Source organism: Oncorhynchus gorbuscha, linkage group LG25 (assembly GCF_021184085.1).
Source record: "Oncorhynchus gorbuscha isolate QuinsamMale2020 ecotype Even-year linkage group LG25, OgorEven_v1.0, whole genome shotgun sequence".
In the NCBI taxonomy this organism is placed as follows: domain Eukaryota; kingdom Metazoa; phylum Chordata; class Actinopteri; order Salmoniformes; family Salmonidae; genus Oncorhynchus; species Oncorhynchus gorbuscha.
Window position 1 is genome coordinate 22047812 of NC_060197.1, and position 19600 is coordinate 22067411.

The 19600-nt window shown below is 44.5% G+C and overlaps 1 protein-coding gene across 3 annotated transcripts in view; it reads left to right on the forward strand.

Moving 5' to 3' along the window:
* Nucleotides 1-19600, forward strand: part of LOC124013798 (NHS-like protein 2) — a 180496-nt gene that overhangs the window by 84714 nt on the left and 76182 nt on the right. The window contains exon 1 of one of the 3 annotated variants that reach the window (XM_046328329.1): nucleotides 8947-9366. The exons of the other annotated variants lie outside the window; for them this stretch is intronic. Within the exon in view, the coding sequence (XP_046184285.1) occupies nucleotides 9285-9366 (82 nt within the window). The 5' untranslated portion in view covers nucleotides 8947-9284. Of the gene's footprint in view, nucleotides 1-8946; nucleotides 9367-19600 lie in introns of those variants that run through there. 3 annotated transcript variants of the gene reach the window in all.

The window sequence follows — 19600 nt, forward strand, 5'->3', positions numbered from 1 at the left end:
GGGATATTTGGTGTAATCCCTAGTCTTGGAAATGAGACGTCTTCATCTTGTACCTTCTTCTTGTGGCTACTAAGCATACCCCATTCTTCCGCTGACAGAGCCTTCCTACAGCTCCCCAGCATTTGTCCGACAATCCTTTCCGACCTCATCCCCAAATGTTCTGCCACCCGTCTTCCATCCATTAAGGCGGGCCCAGCTATGGCCATTAACTGTCTTAAGGTGATGATTTTCCCCTTCACCAGAATCTTGGAGAAATGTGGAACAGCTGCAGTTGTACAATCCAGTCTTGCCCCATACACCAGAGGTTCCTCCAACAGCCAATGCACTGACTCCGCTGAAGTTCGTCTGGACACCTTCATTATGCTCCATACTCTGAGAAGTCCTCTGTAAAACGGAGGTACTCTCTCCCTAGAAATCTGGCTACTATCAACCAGAAATAAAGCCTTCTTTAAACCTAATCCTCCAACCCGTTGTAATATAAGACCTGCCACCCCTCTCCACACCACATTTTCCGGTCCATAAAGCAACCTTTGAATAAACTGAAACCGGAAAGCAGCAGCCCTACTAGCAAGATGTACAAGACCTTGTCCCCCCTCTTCTTTTGACAAATACAAAACACTTTGTGGAACCCAGTGATATTTATCCCAAAAGAAATCCACAATAATTGCCTGTATCTTAGCCAGAAGGCCAGATGGTGGTTCTAAAACTGACAACCGATGCCACAGTGCAGATGCAATCACATTGTTAACTATAATAGTGCGCCCCCTATATGACATACGAGATAGTAACCAACGCCATCTCCTCATCCTCCCTTCCACCATTTCAACCACCCCACTCCAATTTTTTTCCATAGTCCCCTCATCTCCTAGGTACACTCCAAGATACTTAAAACCTCCTTTACACCATTCTAGCCCCCTGGCAAAGCCATGATCCCTCCAGACCATTCTCCAATCTGTAACGCACAACTCTTTTCCCAATTTACCTTTGCAGAGGATATTCCCCTAAAACGATCAACAATTAGACTCAAGCTATCCACCTCCGCTTGATTTTTCACTAGCACAACTACATCATCAGCATAGGCTGAGAGACGAATAGGAGGAATATCCTCTGAAAAGCACACCCCTGCAATGCGACTTCTAATGCTATTTAGTAGTGGCTCTATAGCAATGGCATATAACATTCCTGACATAGAACATCCCTGCCTAATACCTCTACACACTTTAAAAGGAGCACTCAAACCACCGTTAACTTTCAATACACTTTCAATGTCACCATATATCACCTTGATCATGGCAATAAAACCAGAGCTGAACCCAAACGCCTCAAGTGTGTGCCATAAGTATTGATGTTCAACTCGGTCAAATGCCTTTTCCTGATCAATTGAAATTAGACCAGCATCCAACCCAATATCCCTAGAGACGTCCAAAAATCACGAATCAGAGAAATGTTATCCCCTATCTGCCTGCCAGGAACACAGTAGGACTGATCCGTATGTATGATTTGCCCCATCACCTCCCTCAGCCTGTTGGACAAAGCTTTTGACAATATCTTATAATCAGTGCACAATAAAGCCACCGGCCTCCAGTTCTTCACCTCCCTTGGGTCACCCTTTTTGGGCAGTAGGGTGAGGACAGCCCTTCTGCAGCTTATTGGTAGTAACCCTCCGGTTAAACTATCATTAGCTACTTCTAACCAATCCTCTCCCAACATAGCCCAAAAGACTTAAAAAGTCAACGGGAAGCCCATCAATGCCTGGTGCCCTTCCATTTTCCATGCCTTTTAATGCAGTGTATAAATCCTGCAAAGACAATGGTTGCTCAAGCTCAACCTGAACTTCTGCAGCCACCTTTGGGAGCCCATCAAAGAACTGCTGTGTCACTGTTTTGTCCTCTTTGTACTCACATTTGTAGAGCTCAGCATAGAACTCTACTGCCCTCTTTCTAATTTCACTAGGGCTAGTGAGCTCTTGTCCAACAGCTGATTTGAGACAATGAATAATTTTTCTTTGTCCATTCTTTTTCTCTAAACCAAAGAAAAATTTGGATGAGGCATCCATTTCAGATATTCCCTGAAATTTACTTCTCACCAGTGCCCCCTGTGCTCTGATACCCAGCAGGTCTACCAATGCAGCTTTTCTCCTCTTGAGGGCCTGAGTATGGCCTCGATCTCCTGTGGTCTCAACCAATGTCATGAGTTCCACTATTTCAATCTCTAGGGCTTTCATTGATCTGGTGATATCTTTAGTGACATTCCTCGTGTATTGATTACAAAATTGTTGAATCTGGATTTTCCCTATATCCCACCACTGTTGAATGGATACAAAACTGGCTTTTTGAGATCTCCATCTCTCCCAAAAAAAAAACTGAAACAGTTCCTGAAGTGAGCATCACTCAATAAAGTTATATTAAAATGCCAGTATGCGCTTTTGGGTTTTACATCGTTAATGAACACCACCTCTGTTATTAAACAATGATCAGAAAACCCCACTGGAGTTATCACACTTGATTTACAGACCTGAGATTGATGCTCAAAAACATAAAACCTATCTAACCTGGCCATAGAGATGATATTCTCTCTCACATGCGCCCAGGTGTACTGCCTTGTTCCTCCATGTTGACTCCGCCAAATATCACACAATTCATTTGTTACAATGAGGCGTTTTAAAAACATCCTTGAGGCTATATGAGGTTCTTGGTGATTTCTATCTAAATCACTAACTGTGCAGTTAAAATCCCCAGCAATAAACAAATAATCTTCTTTGTTACATTTCTCAATGGTATTTGATAGTGTCTCTAAAAAACATACCCTCTCAACTGTCATCACTGGGGCATATACATTTATCAGACACATAGTGATGTTTTCATACCTTGCTCTAACTTTTAATAACCTCCCCTCAACTACCTCTTCAACCTCATATGACAACGGCAAAAACCCTTTTGAGAACAAAATAACCACACCCCCACTTTTTGAGTTTTTATGACTACACACCACTGTCCCCCCCACTCCTGTTGCCACATAACTTCATTTTCCAAATTACTATGCGTTTCTTGTAAAAAAATTATGTCACTTCCCTTTCCCCTAATTAACTCATACACCATGGCTCTTTTTTTTACATCTCTTGCCCCATTTACGTTTAAAGAAGAAATCTTAAAACTGCTCATGGATAAAAAAAATATACAGAGGACGATCCAGCCACCACATCTCTTTACAGAGTTAAGACTGCAACTGAACTCTTTCATTTTCTTTAGAATTTACATCACTTATCACTCTTGTGACCACTTTCTTGAGTCTAGCAATTTCAGGGCTTTTCAAACTTCCGCCTGTAATTTTTGACATCAGAAACTTTGCTGATTCAATAAACAATTCACGTTCAGGGAAAAAATCAGTTACATTGTAATCTTGCATATATTTCTTCCCTTTTGTCAACTTCAAAAATTGACGTATCCTCTCGATCCCATACCTCCCTTCCACCCCATTTATCTCACTATATTGTTGTGACGCGTCAGATGACTCACTCTCACTATCCTCCCCAGAAGAATACTCCACCATCTCTACACCTTGTTCATCTTCAATTGATTTATCAAACTCTACCTTTCTCTTAGAATTAGACCCTTCACCACCCCTTACATTCTTCCTTTTACTCCTCGGTATTTTGAAAACATCCGCTTCCTTTTCCGTTATTTCAATCTCCTCTTGACCTCCAATTTCATTTTCCAGCACCACCTCAGCGACGGCAGTCGCAATCTCGCCTACTGTTTCCCCTCCCTCTTTGTTCTGATCTACCACAATTGCCCCCGTATCCACACTGCCTTCCTCTCCTCCTTTTCCAACCACATCTGCCCACCTTCTCTCTTCTCCTGTACCCTTAGCATGTTCATCCCTTCGCGGTGGTGCGTTAGTTGTACTCGCACTAAAACTACTACCAGGCTCAGCGCGCTCATTTTCGGGACAATTACGCACCAAATGCCCCTCTCTTCCACAGCCAAAGCATTTCATTGATTCAGTAGATGCAAAGAAGACATAATCAAATCCATCAATCTTAAAGCTAAACGCTAAATCCAGTTCATCTCCTTCCTTTTTTAAAATCATATGCACTTGTCTCCTATGAGACACGACATGTTTCAACAACGGAGATTTGCATCCAAAAGGAACTTTCTTTATTGTAGACACTATTTGACCATGGCGCGATAACTCTCGCCATAACACTTCATCTCTAACAAATGGTGGCACGTTAGAAAGCATGACTTTCTTCGCCGGATTCATAAGCGGAAATACCGACGTCTGTGTTTCTCTCAACACGACACCCATCTCAACTATTCTATTCACCTTTTCAATTGAATCTAAGAATATCACTACAGCGCTATTCATCCTTGAGGCTGATTTGATGCTATCATACCCAATGATAGCACCCACAGCCAAGCTACATTCTTCCACTGAACACCCTGTCGCAGCAGGAATCTTTACTCCATGCCTCCGACTAAGTTTTTCAAACTCTCCATTTCCACGAGTGGCCATAACAACCAGCCCCACCCGCTGGTTGTGCCCTCGCGAAACACCAACCTCAAAGATCCCACCACCCCTATACGTGCTTAGTGATAGTTTAAACAAGATACCCTTAAAACAACTAACCTAATCAATATATATATATACATACAACAACCCGATAGAGTGAAAAAGAAATTCCATTCGCTCTCACAATCACTCCTGCTTGACGACTCACTCCCAGCATGCACTCCCAGCATGCACTCCGATGAGAGAGAGAGAGAGAGAGAGAGAGAGAGAGAGAGAGAGAGAGAGAGAGAGAGAGAGGGACAGAGTCAGGGGATTACTCAAAGTCTTGCTTGAGAGAGAGCGAGGACCATCGTGGCCCCCAGTGTTTTCTTTCTTTTACTGCTCCTGTCTGTCTCAAACTGACCATGTGTGAGGCGGTGTGTGTGTCATGTTGCTGTATGTGTATTTTGTGTTAAGTAGGTGTGCTGTTGTGGGCTGTGTGACCTTGTGTTCTGGACCTTGTAAAACACAACACTCTCCTAAACTTCCTTACTTCCCCCTCGCTCTCTCTTTTCTCTCTTCACTCACTCACTCACTCACTCACTCACTCACTCACTCACTCACTCACTCACTCACTCACTCACTCACTCACTCACTCACACGCACTGTTCTCCTGTTGTTGATGGGAAGGTGGGAAAATGTTCAGTGGGAAATCTAGCCTAACAAATGTGTGTGGGAATGTGACGTTTTTTCCCCCCAAACGTGTGTATGGATGTTAACCGTGTGTATGTGTCCTTTATCTGACTGTGAGGTCACGTGGTGTTTACCAGACAGATGCCTGTGATGAATTGATAATGGAGAGCGGGAGGGATACTGTAGATGGAGGGAGAGATGGATTGGAATGTTAAAGCCAGCGTCCGCAGTAGGGTGAGACCTGCCCTGCGTTCACACCGCAGTGGGGTGTTGTCACCATACCAGAACTTTGACTTCGGTACCAGGTTTAGTATCACGATACTCGATATCATCATGATACTCGATACCAAAATGATACCAAGGGGAAGAAAATAAGGTGTATAAGCAGAAGTCACAGAGTGGCACTTGATTCAGACAGATCATTACATTTGTCATTTTAGTTTTCTTTATATATGCATCGATGAATCAATTATACAATCAATTATACAATCAATTATACAATCAATTATACAATCAATTATACAATTATACAATCAATTTGACCGTTTTTTGTTTTTTAGCAATCTAACTACATAGTAATACATACTGATAATAATTGATAAACTGGGTCAATCAAGATGTAGCCTAGGCCTATTCACAATACAGGTGAATGCATATTCAATAGGAGTCTGTGCGTGAGCTTGTTTTGGCTGAGTTCACGGGGCTACACATGACAAAACAACCCGTTCCCCTTCCCTTCCACTGTTTTTAATTGTACAGATCGATAACATTTGCAAAGAAGAAGTAATCTCTTCTTTTATAAAAGTGTGCGCTGTCTCGTTAAGAGCCATGACATCATTCACACACACACACACACACACACACACACACACACACACACACACACACACACACACACACACACACACACACACACACACACACACACACACACACACACACACACACACACACACACACACACACACACACACACACACACACACACACACACACACACACACACACACACACACACACGGTTTCAGGTTCCGGCAAAGAGAGACGTGAGGCAGGGGAGATGAAGTGATTTCAAATCAACAATATGTTTGCGTTATGGCTTGCAAATGATCACAAACAAGGTACTAGGGTAGTGAATTTATGTAATCTAGCAAGGAAAGTTAGTTTACAAAGCTGGAAGCTACCAGTATTTTCTTGCTTTGTAAAGTGTCCTATCCTGTAATGGACATTGTTTTGCGAACAGTAATTAACACTTTCAACATTACTACATGTCGTGCTGCATTATTCTATTATGCTATGCTTTATTTTGGCCAGGTCGCAGTTGCAAATGAGAATTTGTTCTCAACTAGCCTACCTGGTTAAATAAAGGTGAAATTAAAAAAATTAAAAAATTCACGTGTGTTAACTTATGTGCAGCATAAGTGGTGATGCAGCCCAGACTCCCAGTGAGTGCAGTGGTTCCTCGGGACAGGCTAGAGCTAGCAATGAGTAAGTGGAGCAGGCACAGTGCTCTCATGCTATAAAGGGACATCGGTTGCGCTGATAGACAGACTTGATCCTCTCTCAATCAGTAGATGACGTGAGATACATTTGACAGTACTGAAAGTACTGAAAGTAACAAAAATTCCAGTACCAAACTGTTTTTCCGGTTCTAGCATAGAAAAAGTAGAGAAGTTTTGGTATACCGTGCAACACTACCACTGTGTGTGTGGGTGGTTGTACATCGCGAGGGGAGAGGGGAGATGTAGAGAGAGAGAAACAAAAATAAGGAAAAAGAGAGGGATAGAGACAGGATATGAGAAGACAGGACAGAAGAGGACTATCCTGGCCCCCAGTGTTTTCATTCTCTACTGCTCCTGTCTGTTGACGCAAACTGACCATGTGTGAGACGGTGTGTGTGTGTGTGTGTTGTATGTAGGTGTGCGTTCTGGGCTGTCTGACCTTGTATTAGCCCTGCTGTGGAGGGCTGTTCCGTACCTTGTAAAACACAACACTCTCCACAGAATTAAACTTCCTTCCTACACACACACACACACACACACACACACACACACACACACACACACACACACACACACACACACACACACACACACACACACACACACACACACACACACACACACACACACACACACACACACACACACACACACACACACACACACACACACACACACACACACACACACACACGCACTGTTCTCCTGTTGTTGAAGGAAAGGTGGGAGAAAGCTGTGGAATGTTCTGTGGAAAATCTAGCCTAACAAATGTGTGTGGGAATGTGGAGTCCAAATGTGTAAATGGATGTTAACCGTACGTAATGTGTCCTTTATCTGACTGTGAGGTCACGTGGTGTTTACCAGACTTGATACTAGGGAGGGAGGGAGGGAGGGAGGGAGGGAGGGAGGGAGGGATTGGAATGTTAAAGCCAGCGTCCGCAGTAGCGTTAGGGTGAGGCCCGCATTCACACCGCATTGTGTGTGTGTCGTTGTAAATAGCGCCTTTGTGTGTGTGTGTGTTGGATTAGACTGACACTAACATGTCCCTGGTCTCCATCCTGCTTCTAAAGAGACTACTATTATTTCCCTTCTGTCATGACAAAGCCAACTCTATTTATGTGTGTGTGGGTCTGCTTTTGTTTTTCCCCCTTACGTCACCCTTACGTCACCCTTACGACACCTTGTGAAGCTTCTCCCACCTCTCCTCTGCGGTTGAACACCATTCCCACTCCCTCCATCCATCTGCTGCTAATACCTAACGTGTGTTCCAGACGTATCTTTCTTTCTTGTCCTCCTTCTTTATCGCCTGCCTCTCCTTTCCTCCCTTTCCTTGCTGTCGCTCCGTCTCATTCCGTCTTCCCTCTCCTTTACTCGCTTGCCCGTGCTATTTCACTCTGTTGATCTCTCCATCTGTGCCGCTCGCTTCATTTTCAATCTCATCTCTCTCTCACGTCTCTCTCTCTCTCTCTCCTTCTCCCGCGCTCTCTCTCCAGCTGCAGTCTGGAGCCGCAGTCTCCAGCTACCCAGCCCCCCTCTTCCCGCTGGAACACTCAGTACTGATAACCCCCCCCCCTCTCTCTCTCTCTCTCTCTCTCTCTCTCTCTCTCTCTCTCTCTCTCTCTCTCTCTCTCTCTCTCTCCATCCAACCCTGACTCTCCTCCTTGTTGCACCCCTCTCTGTATCTCTGTCCCTCCCCCTTTCCCATCTCTTGCTCTACCTCTCTGTTGTTACTCCTCTCTCTCTCTCACTCTCTCTCTCTGACACACACACACACACACACACACACACACACACACACACACACACACACACACACACACACACACACACACACACACACACACACACACACACACACACACACACACACACACACACACACACACACACACACACACACACACACACACACACACACACACACACACACACACACACACACACACAACACTCTCTCCCTCTCTCTCTCTCTTCTCTCTCTCTTGCTGTCTCTCTCTCACACACACATTCTCTCTCCCTCTCTCTCTCTCTTCTCTCTTTACTCTCTCTTGCTGTCTCTCTCTCACACACACATTCTCTCTTTCTCTCTCTCTGCTCTTCTTGGCTCTTTATGAATTGAACACCAACCTCAGCTCCTGACTGGTTAGAATCAAATAGAGGCAACGAATGCATGCTCCCTCCCTCTCTCGCTCGCTCTCGCTCTCTTTCTCCCTCCCTATCTCGCTCTTTCTCCCTCCCTTTCTCACTCTCTTTCTCTCTTTCTTTCCCTCTCTCGCACACATACACACACCACTCTTAGACACACACTCACACTCTCACACACACGCATACCTTCCCATTCAAATGCTCATGCAGGCAGCACATTCCACACACACACGCACCGTGACGCACTCATGCACCACACGCACATAGTCTGAGACACACTCACACACACTCATACTCCGAGACACACTCGTACAAGATGCAGGTGCACACACACAATCACATTCTCTGACACACACACACATACTCACGCACACACACACACACTCTCACTCACATACACTCTCAGCCAGCCAGTCAGTCAGTCAGTGAGTAGAGGGCTATGTGGAGGTTGTGATGTTTTGGGACAGAAAAAACTCAGCCATGGGAAACTCCCAACGGCGACCCAAAGGCAGGCACAGAACCAAGGGGGCAACAGGTACTACCTCTCCCTCATTCCTCTTTCTCTCTATCCATATGTCCATTCATTCATTCCGTCATTCATTTATTCGTTCATCAAATCATTAAACGGCTTGGATTGATCTTGCTTTCCCTTTTTCTGCGTCACCTTCGCAGCAGCCGGGAAGAGAAAGGAGGGGGGAGGGGGACAGGGTTGTGTGTGTGTGTGTGTGTGTGTGTGGATTGTACATCTGTGAGGGATGATCCATGAGGTGATGGTGTGTGTGTGTGTGTGTGTGTGTGTGTGTGTGTGTGTGTGTGTGTGTGTGTGTGTGTGTGTGTGTGTGTGTGTGTGTGTGTGTGTGTGTGTGTGTGTGTGTGTGTGTGTGTGTGTGTGTGTGTGTGTGTGTGTGTGTGTGTGTGTGTGTGTGTGTGCTACCAGTTCTCACAGTCTCACGTCAGAATTAGATGTTCATCCATCTTTCTCAAACCTCAAATTTAAAAGTGTTTAGGCATTAGCTCCACATTTGTAAGATTAGGGTTAAGTTTAGGCATTTAACTACATGTTGTTTTTAATTTAACCTTTTATTTGATCATCGGAGTCATACTGAGACCAAGGTTTCTTTTACAGATGAGTCCTGAGTCACATACATTACAGAAAATACACACATCAAAAAAAATGCTAAATGTAGGCAGAAAGATGAACACAATTAGAAAAACAAAGACATTCACCGGTAAAAAGGTCCTCAATCAGCGTTCGGAATTGGCCTAGAGGCACCAAAACATACATTTCTGAACATTTTGAAAATTGTTCCACAAATAAGGTGCAAAAAGAAATCTAAACTGATTTACCGAACTCAGTAGAGGCCAAAGGAATTTCCAGAGTTAGCCATACCTGAGACCCGGTGTGGTAACTTGTATTTCTAAAGTTTAGTAAGGATGTTAGGTACAGCGGGAATTTTTGTAAAAGGGCTTTTATAAATGAAAACATTGCAATGTATCAACCTATGTGACATCAAAGAGGACCAACCAACTTTCTGGTAGAGATTACAGTGATGACTGTTGCCCGTAATAAAGCACAGTGCGCTAAAGATAAACGTCATCTAACGGAATGAAGAAGCAGCTGTGTTCATATAGATGATGTCACCATAATCTAGGACCGATAGGAACGTCGATTGAATAATCTGCTTTCTACTATTTATCGAGAGGCGGGACCTATTTCTATAGAAATTCTTCTTTTTTTTTATTCTCAGCGTCTTAACTAACTCATCAAAATGCTTTTTAAAAGACAGCTTTTCATCTACCCAGAGGCCCAAATAGTTGTAAACAGGGACACGATCAATATGGACACCATCCAAAGTACGTATGTGACTCATCACCTGGATTCGGTTTTATGTAGCAAAATTTGAATTTCTGTTTTTTACATTTGATAAAAGCAGAGACTCAGAGCTACAAAATGGTATGTCATGCACCGCATTTGAGGAACAATGGGAAAGTAATTCTGCTTTGAAAGTTGATGGACTTGCAAACTCACTTTTGAGAAAATACGCTTTTTTTCCATTGTGTCAAGGGATGACGCTAGAGAGGAGAAGCAGGTACGGGGAGTCAAACATTTAATAGGGAACGGACATAGAACGAGACAGGAACAGCGTCAGCACTCAGGTAACACAGACAAACTACAATCAATACAGCAGCGGGGAACAAAGCTGGGGAACTGACAAATATAGGGGAGGTAATAAAGAGGTGATTGAGTGAGTCCAATATCGCTGATGCGCGTGACGAGGGAAGGCAGGTGTGTGTAAATGATGGTGGCAGGAGTGCGTAATGCAGGGCAGCCTGGCGCCCTCATGCACCAAGGGGGAAGAGCGGGAGCAAGCTTGTCAGTACCCCCCCCTCTAGGAGCGCCACCCGGCGTCCCACCTAGGCGAACTGGCCGAGACATGGGTGCTGGGCAAGCCGGCTGGGGGTAAACTCCCCGAGGCATAGGAGCCTGGCGAGCCAGCTGAGGCATAGGAGCCTGACGATCCGGCTGAGGCAAGCATGCCTGTCGATCCCGCTGCGGCATGGAAGCCCAATGATTTGGCGGAGTATGACGTGGGATGGAAACCTGCCGAGCCAACCAAGGCAAGGAAACCTCTCGAGCCAGCTAGGACGTGGAAGCCCCATGAGCCAGCTAGGACGTGGAAGCCCCACGAGCCAGCTGGGAAACCAAGCCCGACGTCACCCACAAAACAAGAAAACTCCTGGGCCGGCTGGGCAAACAAGACCTGACGATCCGGCTGAGGAGGAAGAGCGGGAGCAGGCGTGACACAATGTTTACTGACACCAGCCATATTCAACGGGTATTGTACACGTTAGCTTAAGACATGTAGCTAGCTACCTAGGTAAACAATGAACCTAGCTAGGTAAACAACATGTAAGATCACACACATCACGTCACGCCACCTAACGTTAGCTAGGGAGCCAGCCAAGCTAACGCTAGCTAACAGTACACTTTAGCTTGAAATGAAAGCACTTTCTGACATAATTTGAAACGTGTCATATCTGAAAATGTAGCTTGCTAGCCTATTTTACCTGTATACATCATCATGCATGATGAACCCGTCTCCCTGTCGCGAATCCATGCCACAAATACCATTAGTTTGAAGACGTAATCAGGAAACAGGCGTTTCCCATCTCTTTAGCTATCATACTTTAATTCCACTGATTTCAAAACTCGATCCTCCAGAAAGTGGAGAGCAAAACTTATGCAGCTACATTTTTAAAAATCCGCCTTCGACAGGATTACCAACACAGACTGACTAGCTCAAAAGCCCTCTATATGGCAGACCAATCCAAACTCATCTCTCTGTATGTTCAGCCCACTCTTTATCTCAGCCAATCATGGCTAGTGGGAAGGTTACTGTCTTTTTATATGGCTTAACCAACAAGGCTCGTAATTTAACAATTTCATTCGTATTTACAGATTTCATACAAGTTTGTTATTAAGGCACATGAAAGTTCACATATTCAAGAAGGCTTTTCTGTCAAAAAACGCATTTTGATAAAAAATATTTTTTCTCTCACTTTTGTGAAGGGGGTGTACATGGTCCGCCGTCCAAACCTTGGGGATAGTACCGGATATAATCGTCAGGTAAAAAATATGGGTTTATGATTCAGCGATCAGGGGTGCAGAGAGCTGCAGTAAAAAATGGATTAAGCATATCAGCCCCAGTGAATTTTGTTACATCAATCTTAAGCAAGGCATCAAGCACATCACAGATAGTAAAATGGAAAAAAATATTCACTAGAAGTTGACGTGTTAACTGTCGAGTCAGCTCGAGACTGGCAGAGGGAAGAGCTGTCGATTGACTGACCAGGGTCAATTAAATCACCCTTTCTCTCAAATAAAAAGCCTGCCAAGATAAAATGATGATTAAAAGCATCACTTATCCATTTCTTCTCAGTTATGATGCCATAGTCAGACAGAATGTGCTTAGGCAGGGAAGAAAAGGAATGTGCATTTACTGTTTTCCAACATTTTGAAGGATCACCAGCAGAGTCAGAGAGAGCTTAAAAAAGTAGCTTGATTAAGCTTTCTTAATCAAAATTGCCAGTCCTCTAAACAGTATGTTTTTCTTGCTTTGCCCCAGGCCAGATTTTGTCATCTGAATGAGCGCAGATAGATCTAACCCTTGGTTTTCTTCTGAACTATCCCTTTCACTCTGAATTGTTTAAAAAGAGAGTGTTTATCTGCCAGAGAAAAGATTAGAGAGAATGCATATTCTAGAGCCAACTCATGGTCAGGAATACAGGAGACAGTGGCTGAATCAGAGGAGAACGTGTCATGTAGAAACCCTTGAGGAGAGAACTTTGAAAAATGTCTCTTCTTAATTAAACACTGGATTAGTGTTTTGCTGTTTCGTATCTCTAATACATACTATGGGACAATGATCACTGAGATCAAATGCAAATACTCCACAAGACAAATATTGATGGGGGTTATTAGTAAGGATTAAATCAATCAATGAGGAGTTAACAGGGTTTTTCATATTTAGCCATGTAGGTTTTGATATGAATTGAATCAGATTCAAATCAATTCCATACAAATTAAATTGTTCCAATCCAGATTCAAGGCCAATCCAGATTCAAATCGCCTAAAATGACCAACTCCAAAGACAGAAAAGGTGTTAAACACTCAGATACAGTTGAAGTCGGTAGTTTACATACACTTAGGTTGGAGTCATTAAAACTCATTTTTCAACCACTCCACATATTTCTTGTTAACAAACTATAGTTTTGGCAAGTCGGTTAGGACATCTACTTTGTGCATGACACAAGTAATTTTTCCAACAATTGTTTACAGACAGATTATTTAACTTATAATTCACCGTATCACAATTCCAGTGGGTCAGAAATCTACATACACTAAGTTGTCTGTGCCTTTAAACAGCTTGGAAAATTCCAGAAAATGATGTCATGGCTTTAGAAGCTTCTGATAGGCTAATTGACATAATTTGAGTCAATTGGAAGTGTACCTGTGGATGTATTTCAACGACTACCTTCAAACTCAGTGCCTCTTTGCTTGACATCATGGGAAAATCAAAAGAAATCAGCCAAGACCTCAAAGAAATTGTACACCTCCACAAGTCTGGTTCATCCCTGGGAGCAATTTCCAAACGTCTGAAGGTACCACGTTCATCTGTACAAACAATAGCACGCAAGTATAAACACCATGGGACCACGCAGCCATCATACTGCTCAGGAAGGAGATGCGTTCTGTGTCCTAGAGATAAAAGTACTTTGGTGTGAAAAGTGCAAATCAATTCCAGAACAACAGCAAATGACCTTGTGAAGATGCTGGAGGAAACAGGTTCAAAAGTATCTATATCCACAGTAAAACGAGTCCTATATCGACATAACCTGAAAGGCCGCTCAGCAAGGAAGAAGTCACCGCTCCAAAACCGCCATTTAAAAAAGCCAGACTACGGTTAGCAACTACACATGGGGACAAAGACGGTACTTTTTGAAGAAATGTCCTCTGGTCTGATGAAACAAAAATAGAACTGTTTGGCCATAATGACCATCGATATGTTTGGAGGAAAAGGGGTAGGCTAGCAAGCCGAAGAACACCATCCCAACCGTGAAGCACGGGGGTGGCAGCATCACGTTGTGGGGGTGCTTTGCTGCAGGAGGGACTGGTGCACTTCACAAAATAGATGGCATCACGATGAAGGGAAATGATGTGGATATATTGAAGCAACATCTCAAGACATCAGTCAGGATGTTAAAGCTTGGTCGCAAATGGGTCTTCCAAATGAACAATGACCCCAAGCATACTTCCAAAGTTGTGACAAAATGGCTTAAGAACAACAAAGTCAAGGTATTGGAGTGGCCATCACAAGGCCCTGACCTCAATCCTATAGAACATTTGTGGGCAGAACTGTAAAAGCGTGTGTGAGCAAGGAGGCCTACAAACCTGACTCAGTTACACCAACTCTGTCAGGAGGAATGGGCCAAAATTCACCCAACTTATTGTGGGAAGCTTGTGGAAAGGCTAACTGAAACGTTTGACCCAAGTAAAAAAATGTAAAGGCAATGCTACCAAATACTAATTAAATGTATGTAAACTTCTGATCCACTGGGAATGTGATGAAAGAAATAAAAGCTGAAATAAACCATTCTCTCAACTATTATTCGGACATTTCACATTCTTAAAGTAAAGTAGTGGTCCTAACTGACCTAAGACAGGGAATGTTTACTAGGATTAAATGTCAGGAATTGTGAGAAACTGAGTTTAAATGTATTTGGCAAAGGTGTATGTAAACTTCTGACTTCAACTGTATATGTAAGATGCCGATATTTTTTTGTTTGATTATTTGCGTTGTGTGTAACATATTTTTACTTATTTTGTACATAATGTTGCCGCTACTGTCCCTTATGACCTAAAATAACTTTGAGACATCAGGACTGCGATTATTCACCACGGACTAGCAGAATCTTATTTTTCCTTTCACGACTCTGACGAGCCCTACGCGAAGGATATACTGCTTCCTCGGGAACAGGCCCCGATCTCCGTGATCTGCATGAATTAACCCCCACTTCCCTCCATTCTGCATGCAAACATTCAATCTTTGGACAATAAAATCGACGAGTTACGCGGGTGATTAAACTACCAATGGGACATTAAAAACTGTAACATCTTATGCTTCACGGAGTCGTGTCCGAACGACGACAACATCAAGAGAGCTGAATGGTTGGTTATGCAATGTACCGGCAGGATAGAACAGTGGCGTCTGATAAGACAAGGGGTGTCAGTTTGTGTATTTTTGTAAACAACAGCTGGTGAACAATATCTAAGGAAGTCTTGAGCTATTGCTCGCCCGTGGTAGAGTATCTCATGATAAGCTGTAGACCACACTACCTACCGAGAGAGTTTTCATCTGTATTCTTTGTAGCTGTTTTACATACCACCACAGGCAGAGGCTGGCACTAAGACAGCATTAATTGAGCCACAAGCAAGCAAGAAAATGCTCACCCAGAGGTGGCGCTCCTTGTAGCTGGGGACTTTAATGCAGGAACATTTAAATCCTTTTTACCAAATTTCTATTTCTAAATTTCTAGCATGATAAATGTGCAACCAGAGGAAAAAGAACTCTGGGCCACCTACAGTATACTCCACACACAGAGACGCATACAAAGCTCTCCCTCGCCCTCCATTTGGCAAATCTGACCACAATTCTATCCTCCTTAAAGCAGGAAGAACCCGTGACTTGATCCATTAAAATTGGTCAGAGGAAGCAGAAGCTAAGCTACAGGACTGTTTTGCAAGCACAGACTAGAATATGTTCTGGGATTCCTCCGATAGAATTGAGGAGTACACCACATCAGTCATTAGCCTCATCAATAAGTGCATTGATGACGTCGTCCCCACAGTGACTGTATGTACATACACCAACCATGGATTACAGGCAGCATCCGCACTGAGCTAAAGGCTAGAGCTGCCACTTTCAAGGAGCGGGACTCTAACTTGGAAGCTTATAAGAAATCCTGCTTTACCCTCCAAAGAACCATCAAACAGGCAAAGCTTAAATACAGGACTAAGATCGAATCGTACTGCACGGGCTCTGACGCTCGTCGGCTGTGGAATGGCTTGCAAACCATTACAGACTACAAAGGGAAGCACACAGTCTTCCAGCTGTTCCGGAAGACTGTGTGATCACGATCTCTGCAGCCGATGAGAGTAAGACTTTTAAGCAGGTCAACATTCACAAGGCCGCAGGGCCAGACGGATTACCAGGACGTGTACTGCGAGCATGCGCTGACCAACTGGCAAATGTCTTCACTGACATTTTCAACCTCTCCCTGTCCGTGTCTGTAATACCAACATGTTTTAAGTAGACCACCATAGTCCCTGTGCCCAAGAACACTAAGGTAACCTGCCTAAACAACTACCGACCCGTAGCACTCATGTCTGCAGCCTTGAAGTGCTTTGAAAGGCTGGTCATGGCTCACATCAACACCATCATCCCAGAAACCCTAGACCCACTCCATTTTGCATACCACCCCAAAAGATCCACAGATGATGCAATCTCCACTGCACTCCACACTGCCCTTTCCCACCTGGAACAAAGGAACACCTATGTGAGAATGCTATTCATTGACTACAGCTCAGCGTTCAACTCCTTAGCTTATTGATGAGCTTTGAGGGGACTACGGTCCCTGGGCCTAAACAACTCCCTCTGCAACTGGATGCTGGACTTCCTGACGGGCCGCCCCCAGGTGAGAAGGGTAGCTAACAACACATCCGCCACATTGATCCTCAACACAGGGGCCACTCAGGGGTGCGTGCTCAGTCCCCTCCTGTACTCCCTGTTCACTTATGATTGCATGGCCAGGCATGACTCCCGCACCATCATTAAATTTGCCGATGACACAACAGTGGTAGGCCTGATCACCTACAATGACTAGACAGCCTATAGGGAGGAGGTCTGAGACCTGGCCGTCTGGTGCCAGGACAACAACCTCTCCCTCAACGTGATCAAGACAAAGGAGATGATTGTGGACTACAGGAAGAAGAGGACCGAGCATGCCCCCATTCTCATCAAAGAGGCTGCAGTTGAGCAGGTTGAAAGCTTAAAGTTCCTTGGTTTCCACATCACCAGCAAATTAACATGGTCCAAGAATACCAAGACAGTCGTGAAGAGAGCACAACAATGCCTGTTCCCCCTCAGGAGACTGAAAAGATTTGGCATGGGTCCTCAGATCCTCAAAATGTTCTACAGCTGCACCATCGAGAGCATCCTGACTGGTTGCATCACATCACCTCCACCCTACCTGTCACCTTAGACCCACTTCAATTTGCTTACCGCTCTAGTAGGCCCACAGATGATGCAATCGCCATAACACTGCACACTGCCCTAACCCATCTGGACAAGAGGAATACCTATGTAAGAATGCTGTTCATTGACTACAGCTCAGCATTCAGCACCATAGTACCCTCCAAACTCATCATCAAGTTTGAGACCCTGGGTCTCGACTCCGACCTGTGCAACTGGGTCCTGGGCTTTCTGACGGGCCGCCCATCAGGTGATGAAGGTACTGCAGGAAACAACATCCCCATCCCGCTGATCTTCAACACTGGGGCCCCACAAGGGTGCGTTCTCAGCCCGCTCCAGTGCTCCTTTTTCACCCATAACTGCGTAGCCATGCACACCTCCAACTCAATCATCAAGTTTGCAGACAACATTACAGTGGTAGGCTTGATTACCAGCAACAATCCACATCGACGGGACAGTAGTGGAGAAGGTGGAAAGTTTTAAGTTACTCGGCGTACACATCACAAACAAACTGAAATGGTCCACCCACACAGATAGCGTGGTGAAGAAGGCGCAACAGGAGGCTGAAGACATTTGGCTTGTCACCGAAAACCCTCACAAACTTTTACAGATACACAATCGAGAGCATCCTGTCAGGTTGTATCACCGCCTGGTACGGCAACTGCACCGCCCCCCAACTGCAAGACTCTCCAAACTACCTGCCCTCCAGGTCACCTACAGCACCCGATGTCACAGGAAGGCCAAAAAGATCATCTAGGACAACAACCACCCGAGCGACTGCCTGTTCACCCCGCTATCATCCAGAATGCGAGGTCAGTACAGGTGCATCAAAGCTGGGACCGAGAGACTGAAAAACAGCTTCTATCTCAAGGCCATCAGACTGTTAAACAGCCATTACTAACATAGAGAGACTGCTGCCAACATACAGACTCAAATCAATGGCCACTTTAATAAATTGCTTTAATAAAGGTATAACTAGTCACTTTAAATAATTCCACTTTAATAATGTTCACATATCCTACATTACCCATCTCATATGTATGTACCGTATTTTATTCAATTTATTGCATCTTGTCTATGCTGCACGGCCATCGCTCATCCATATATTTATGTGTACATATTCTTATTCCATCCCCTTACATGTGTGTGTATAAGATAGTCTTTGTGAATTTGTTAGATTACTTGTTAGATATTACTGTACTGTCGGAACTAGAAACACAAGCATTTCGCTACACTTGCATTAACACCTGCTAACCATGTGTATGTGACCAATACACTTTGATTTGATTTAGGTGCATTAGCCCAAACCCTCTACGAGATTTAAAGTCAGAGCGGGTATTCAGCTCCGTTCCCATCAGAGCTGACAGGGATAGGGTCATCTGCAGCTATTTGTTGAGTGAGCTTAGACCTTGCCAAGGTCTCTGGCCAACCATGTGAGAGCAGAGCAGACTGAGCATTTGACAGACCTCCCTCAAGTCAGTGCATGCTGGGGCGGGAACTGGGAGAGCAGTTTTGGCAGAGCAGTCTCCCCTGAATGAAGCTCCACCCGAAGGAGTGGAGCTGCTGCAGGGAACCGGAGTGGCTGCCAATGCCCTTTCTGGGTGTGCACAGGAGGTTGTGGGGGGAATTGAGGAGGGTGGTGTGAATGGCAGTGTGGATAATGAAGCTCCAAACTCTCTGCAAATGAGGGCTGATGATGTGAATGGTACATGGTGTGGACTGCATCATGTAGTGCACTACCCTCAACAGAGTTTTGTCAGACCCTAGGGTAGTAGATGGTGTTTAGTTGAGGTGGGACTGGTCTAGTAGAGCTGTGCTGTGATGGTAAAGGTTTTGTAGAGCTGTGCTGTGATGGTAAAGGTTTGGTAGAGATGTGTTGTGATGGACCGGGTCTGGTTGTTCTGTGCTGTGATGGGCCGGGCCTGGTTGAGCTGTACTGAGGCTGGCCGTGTCAGC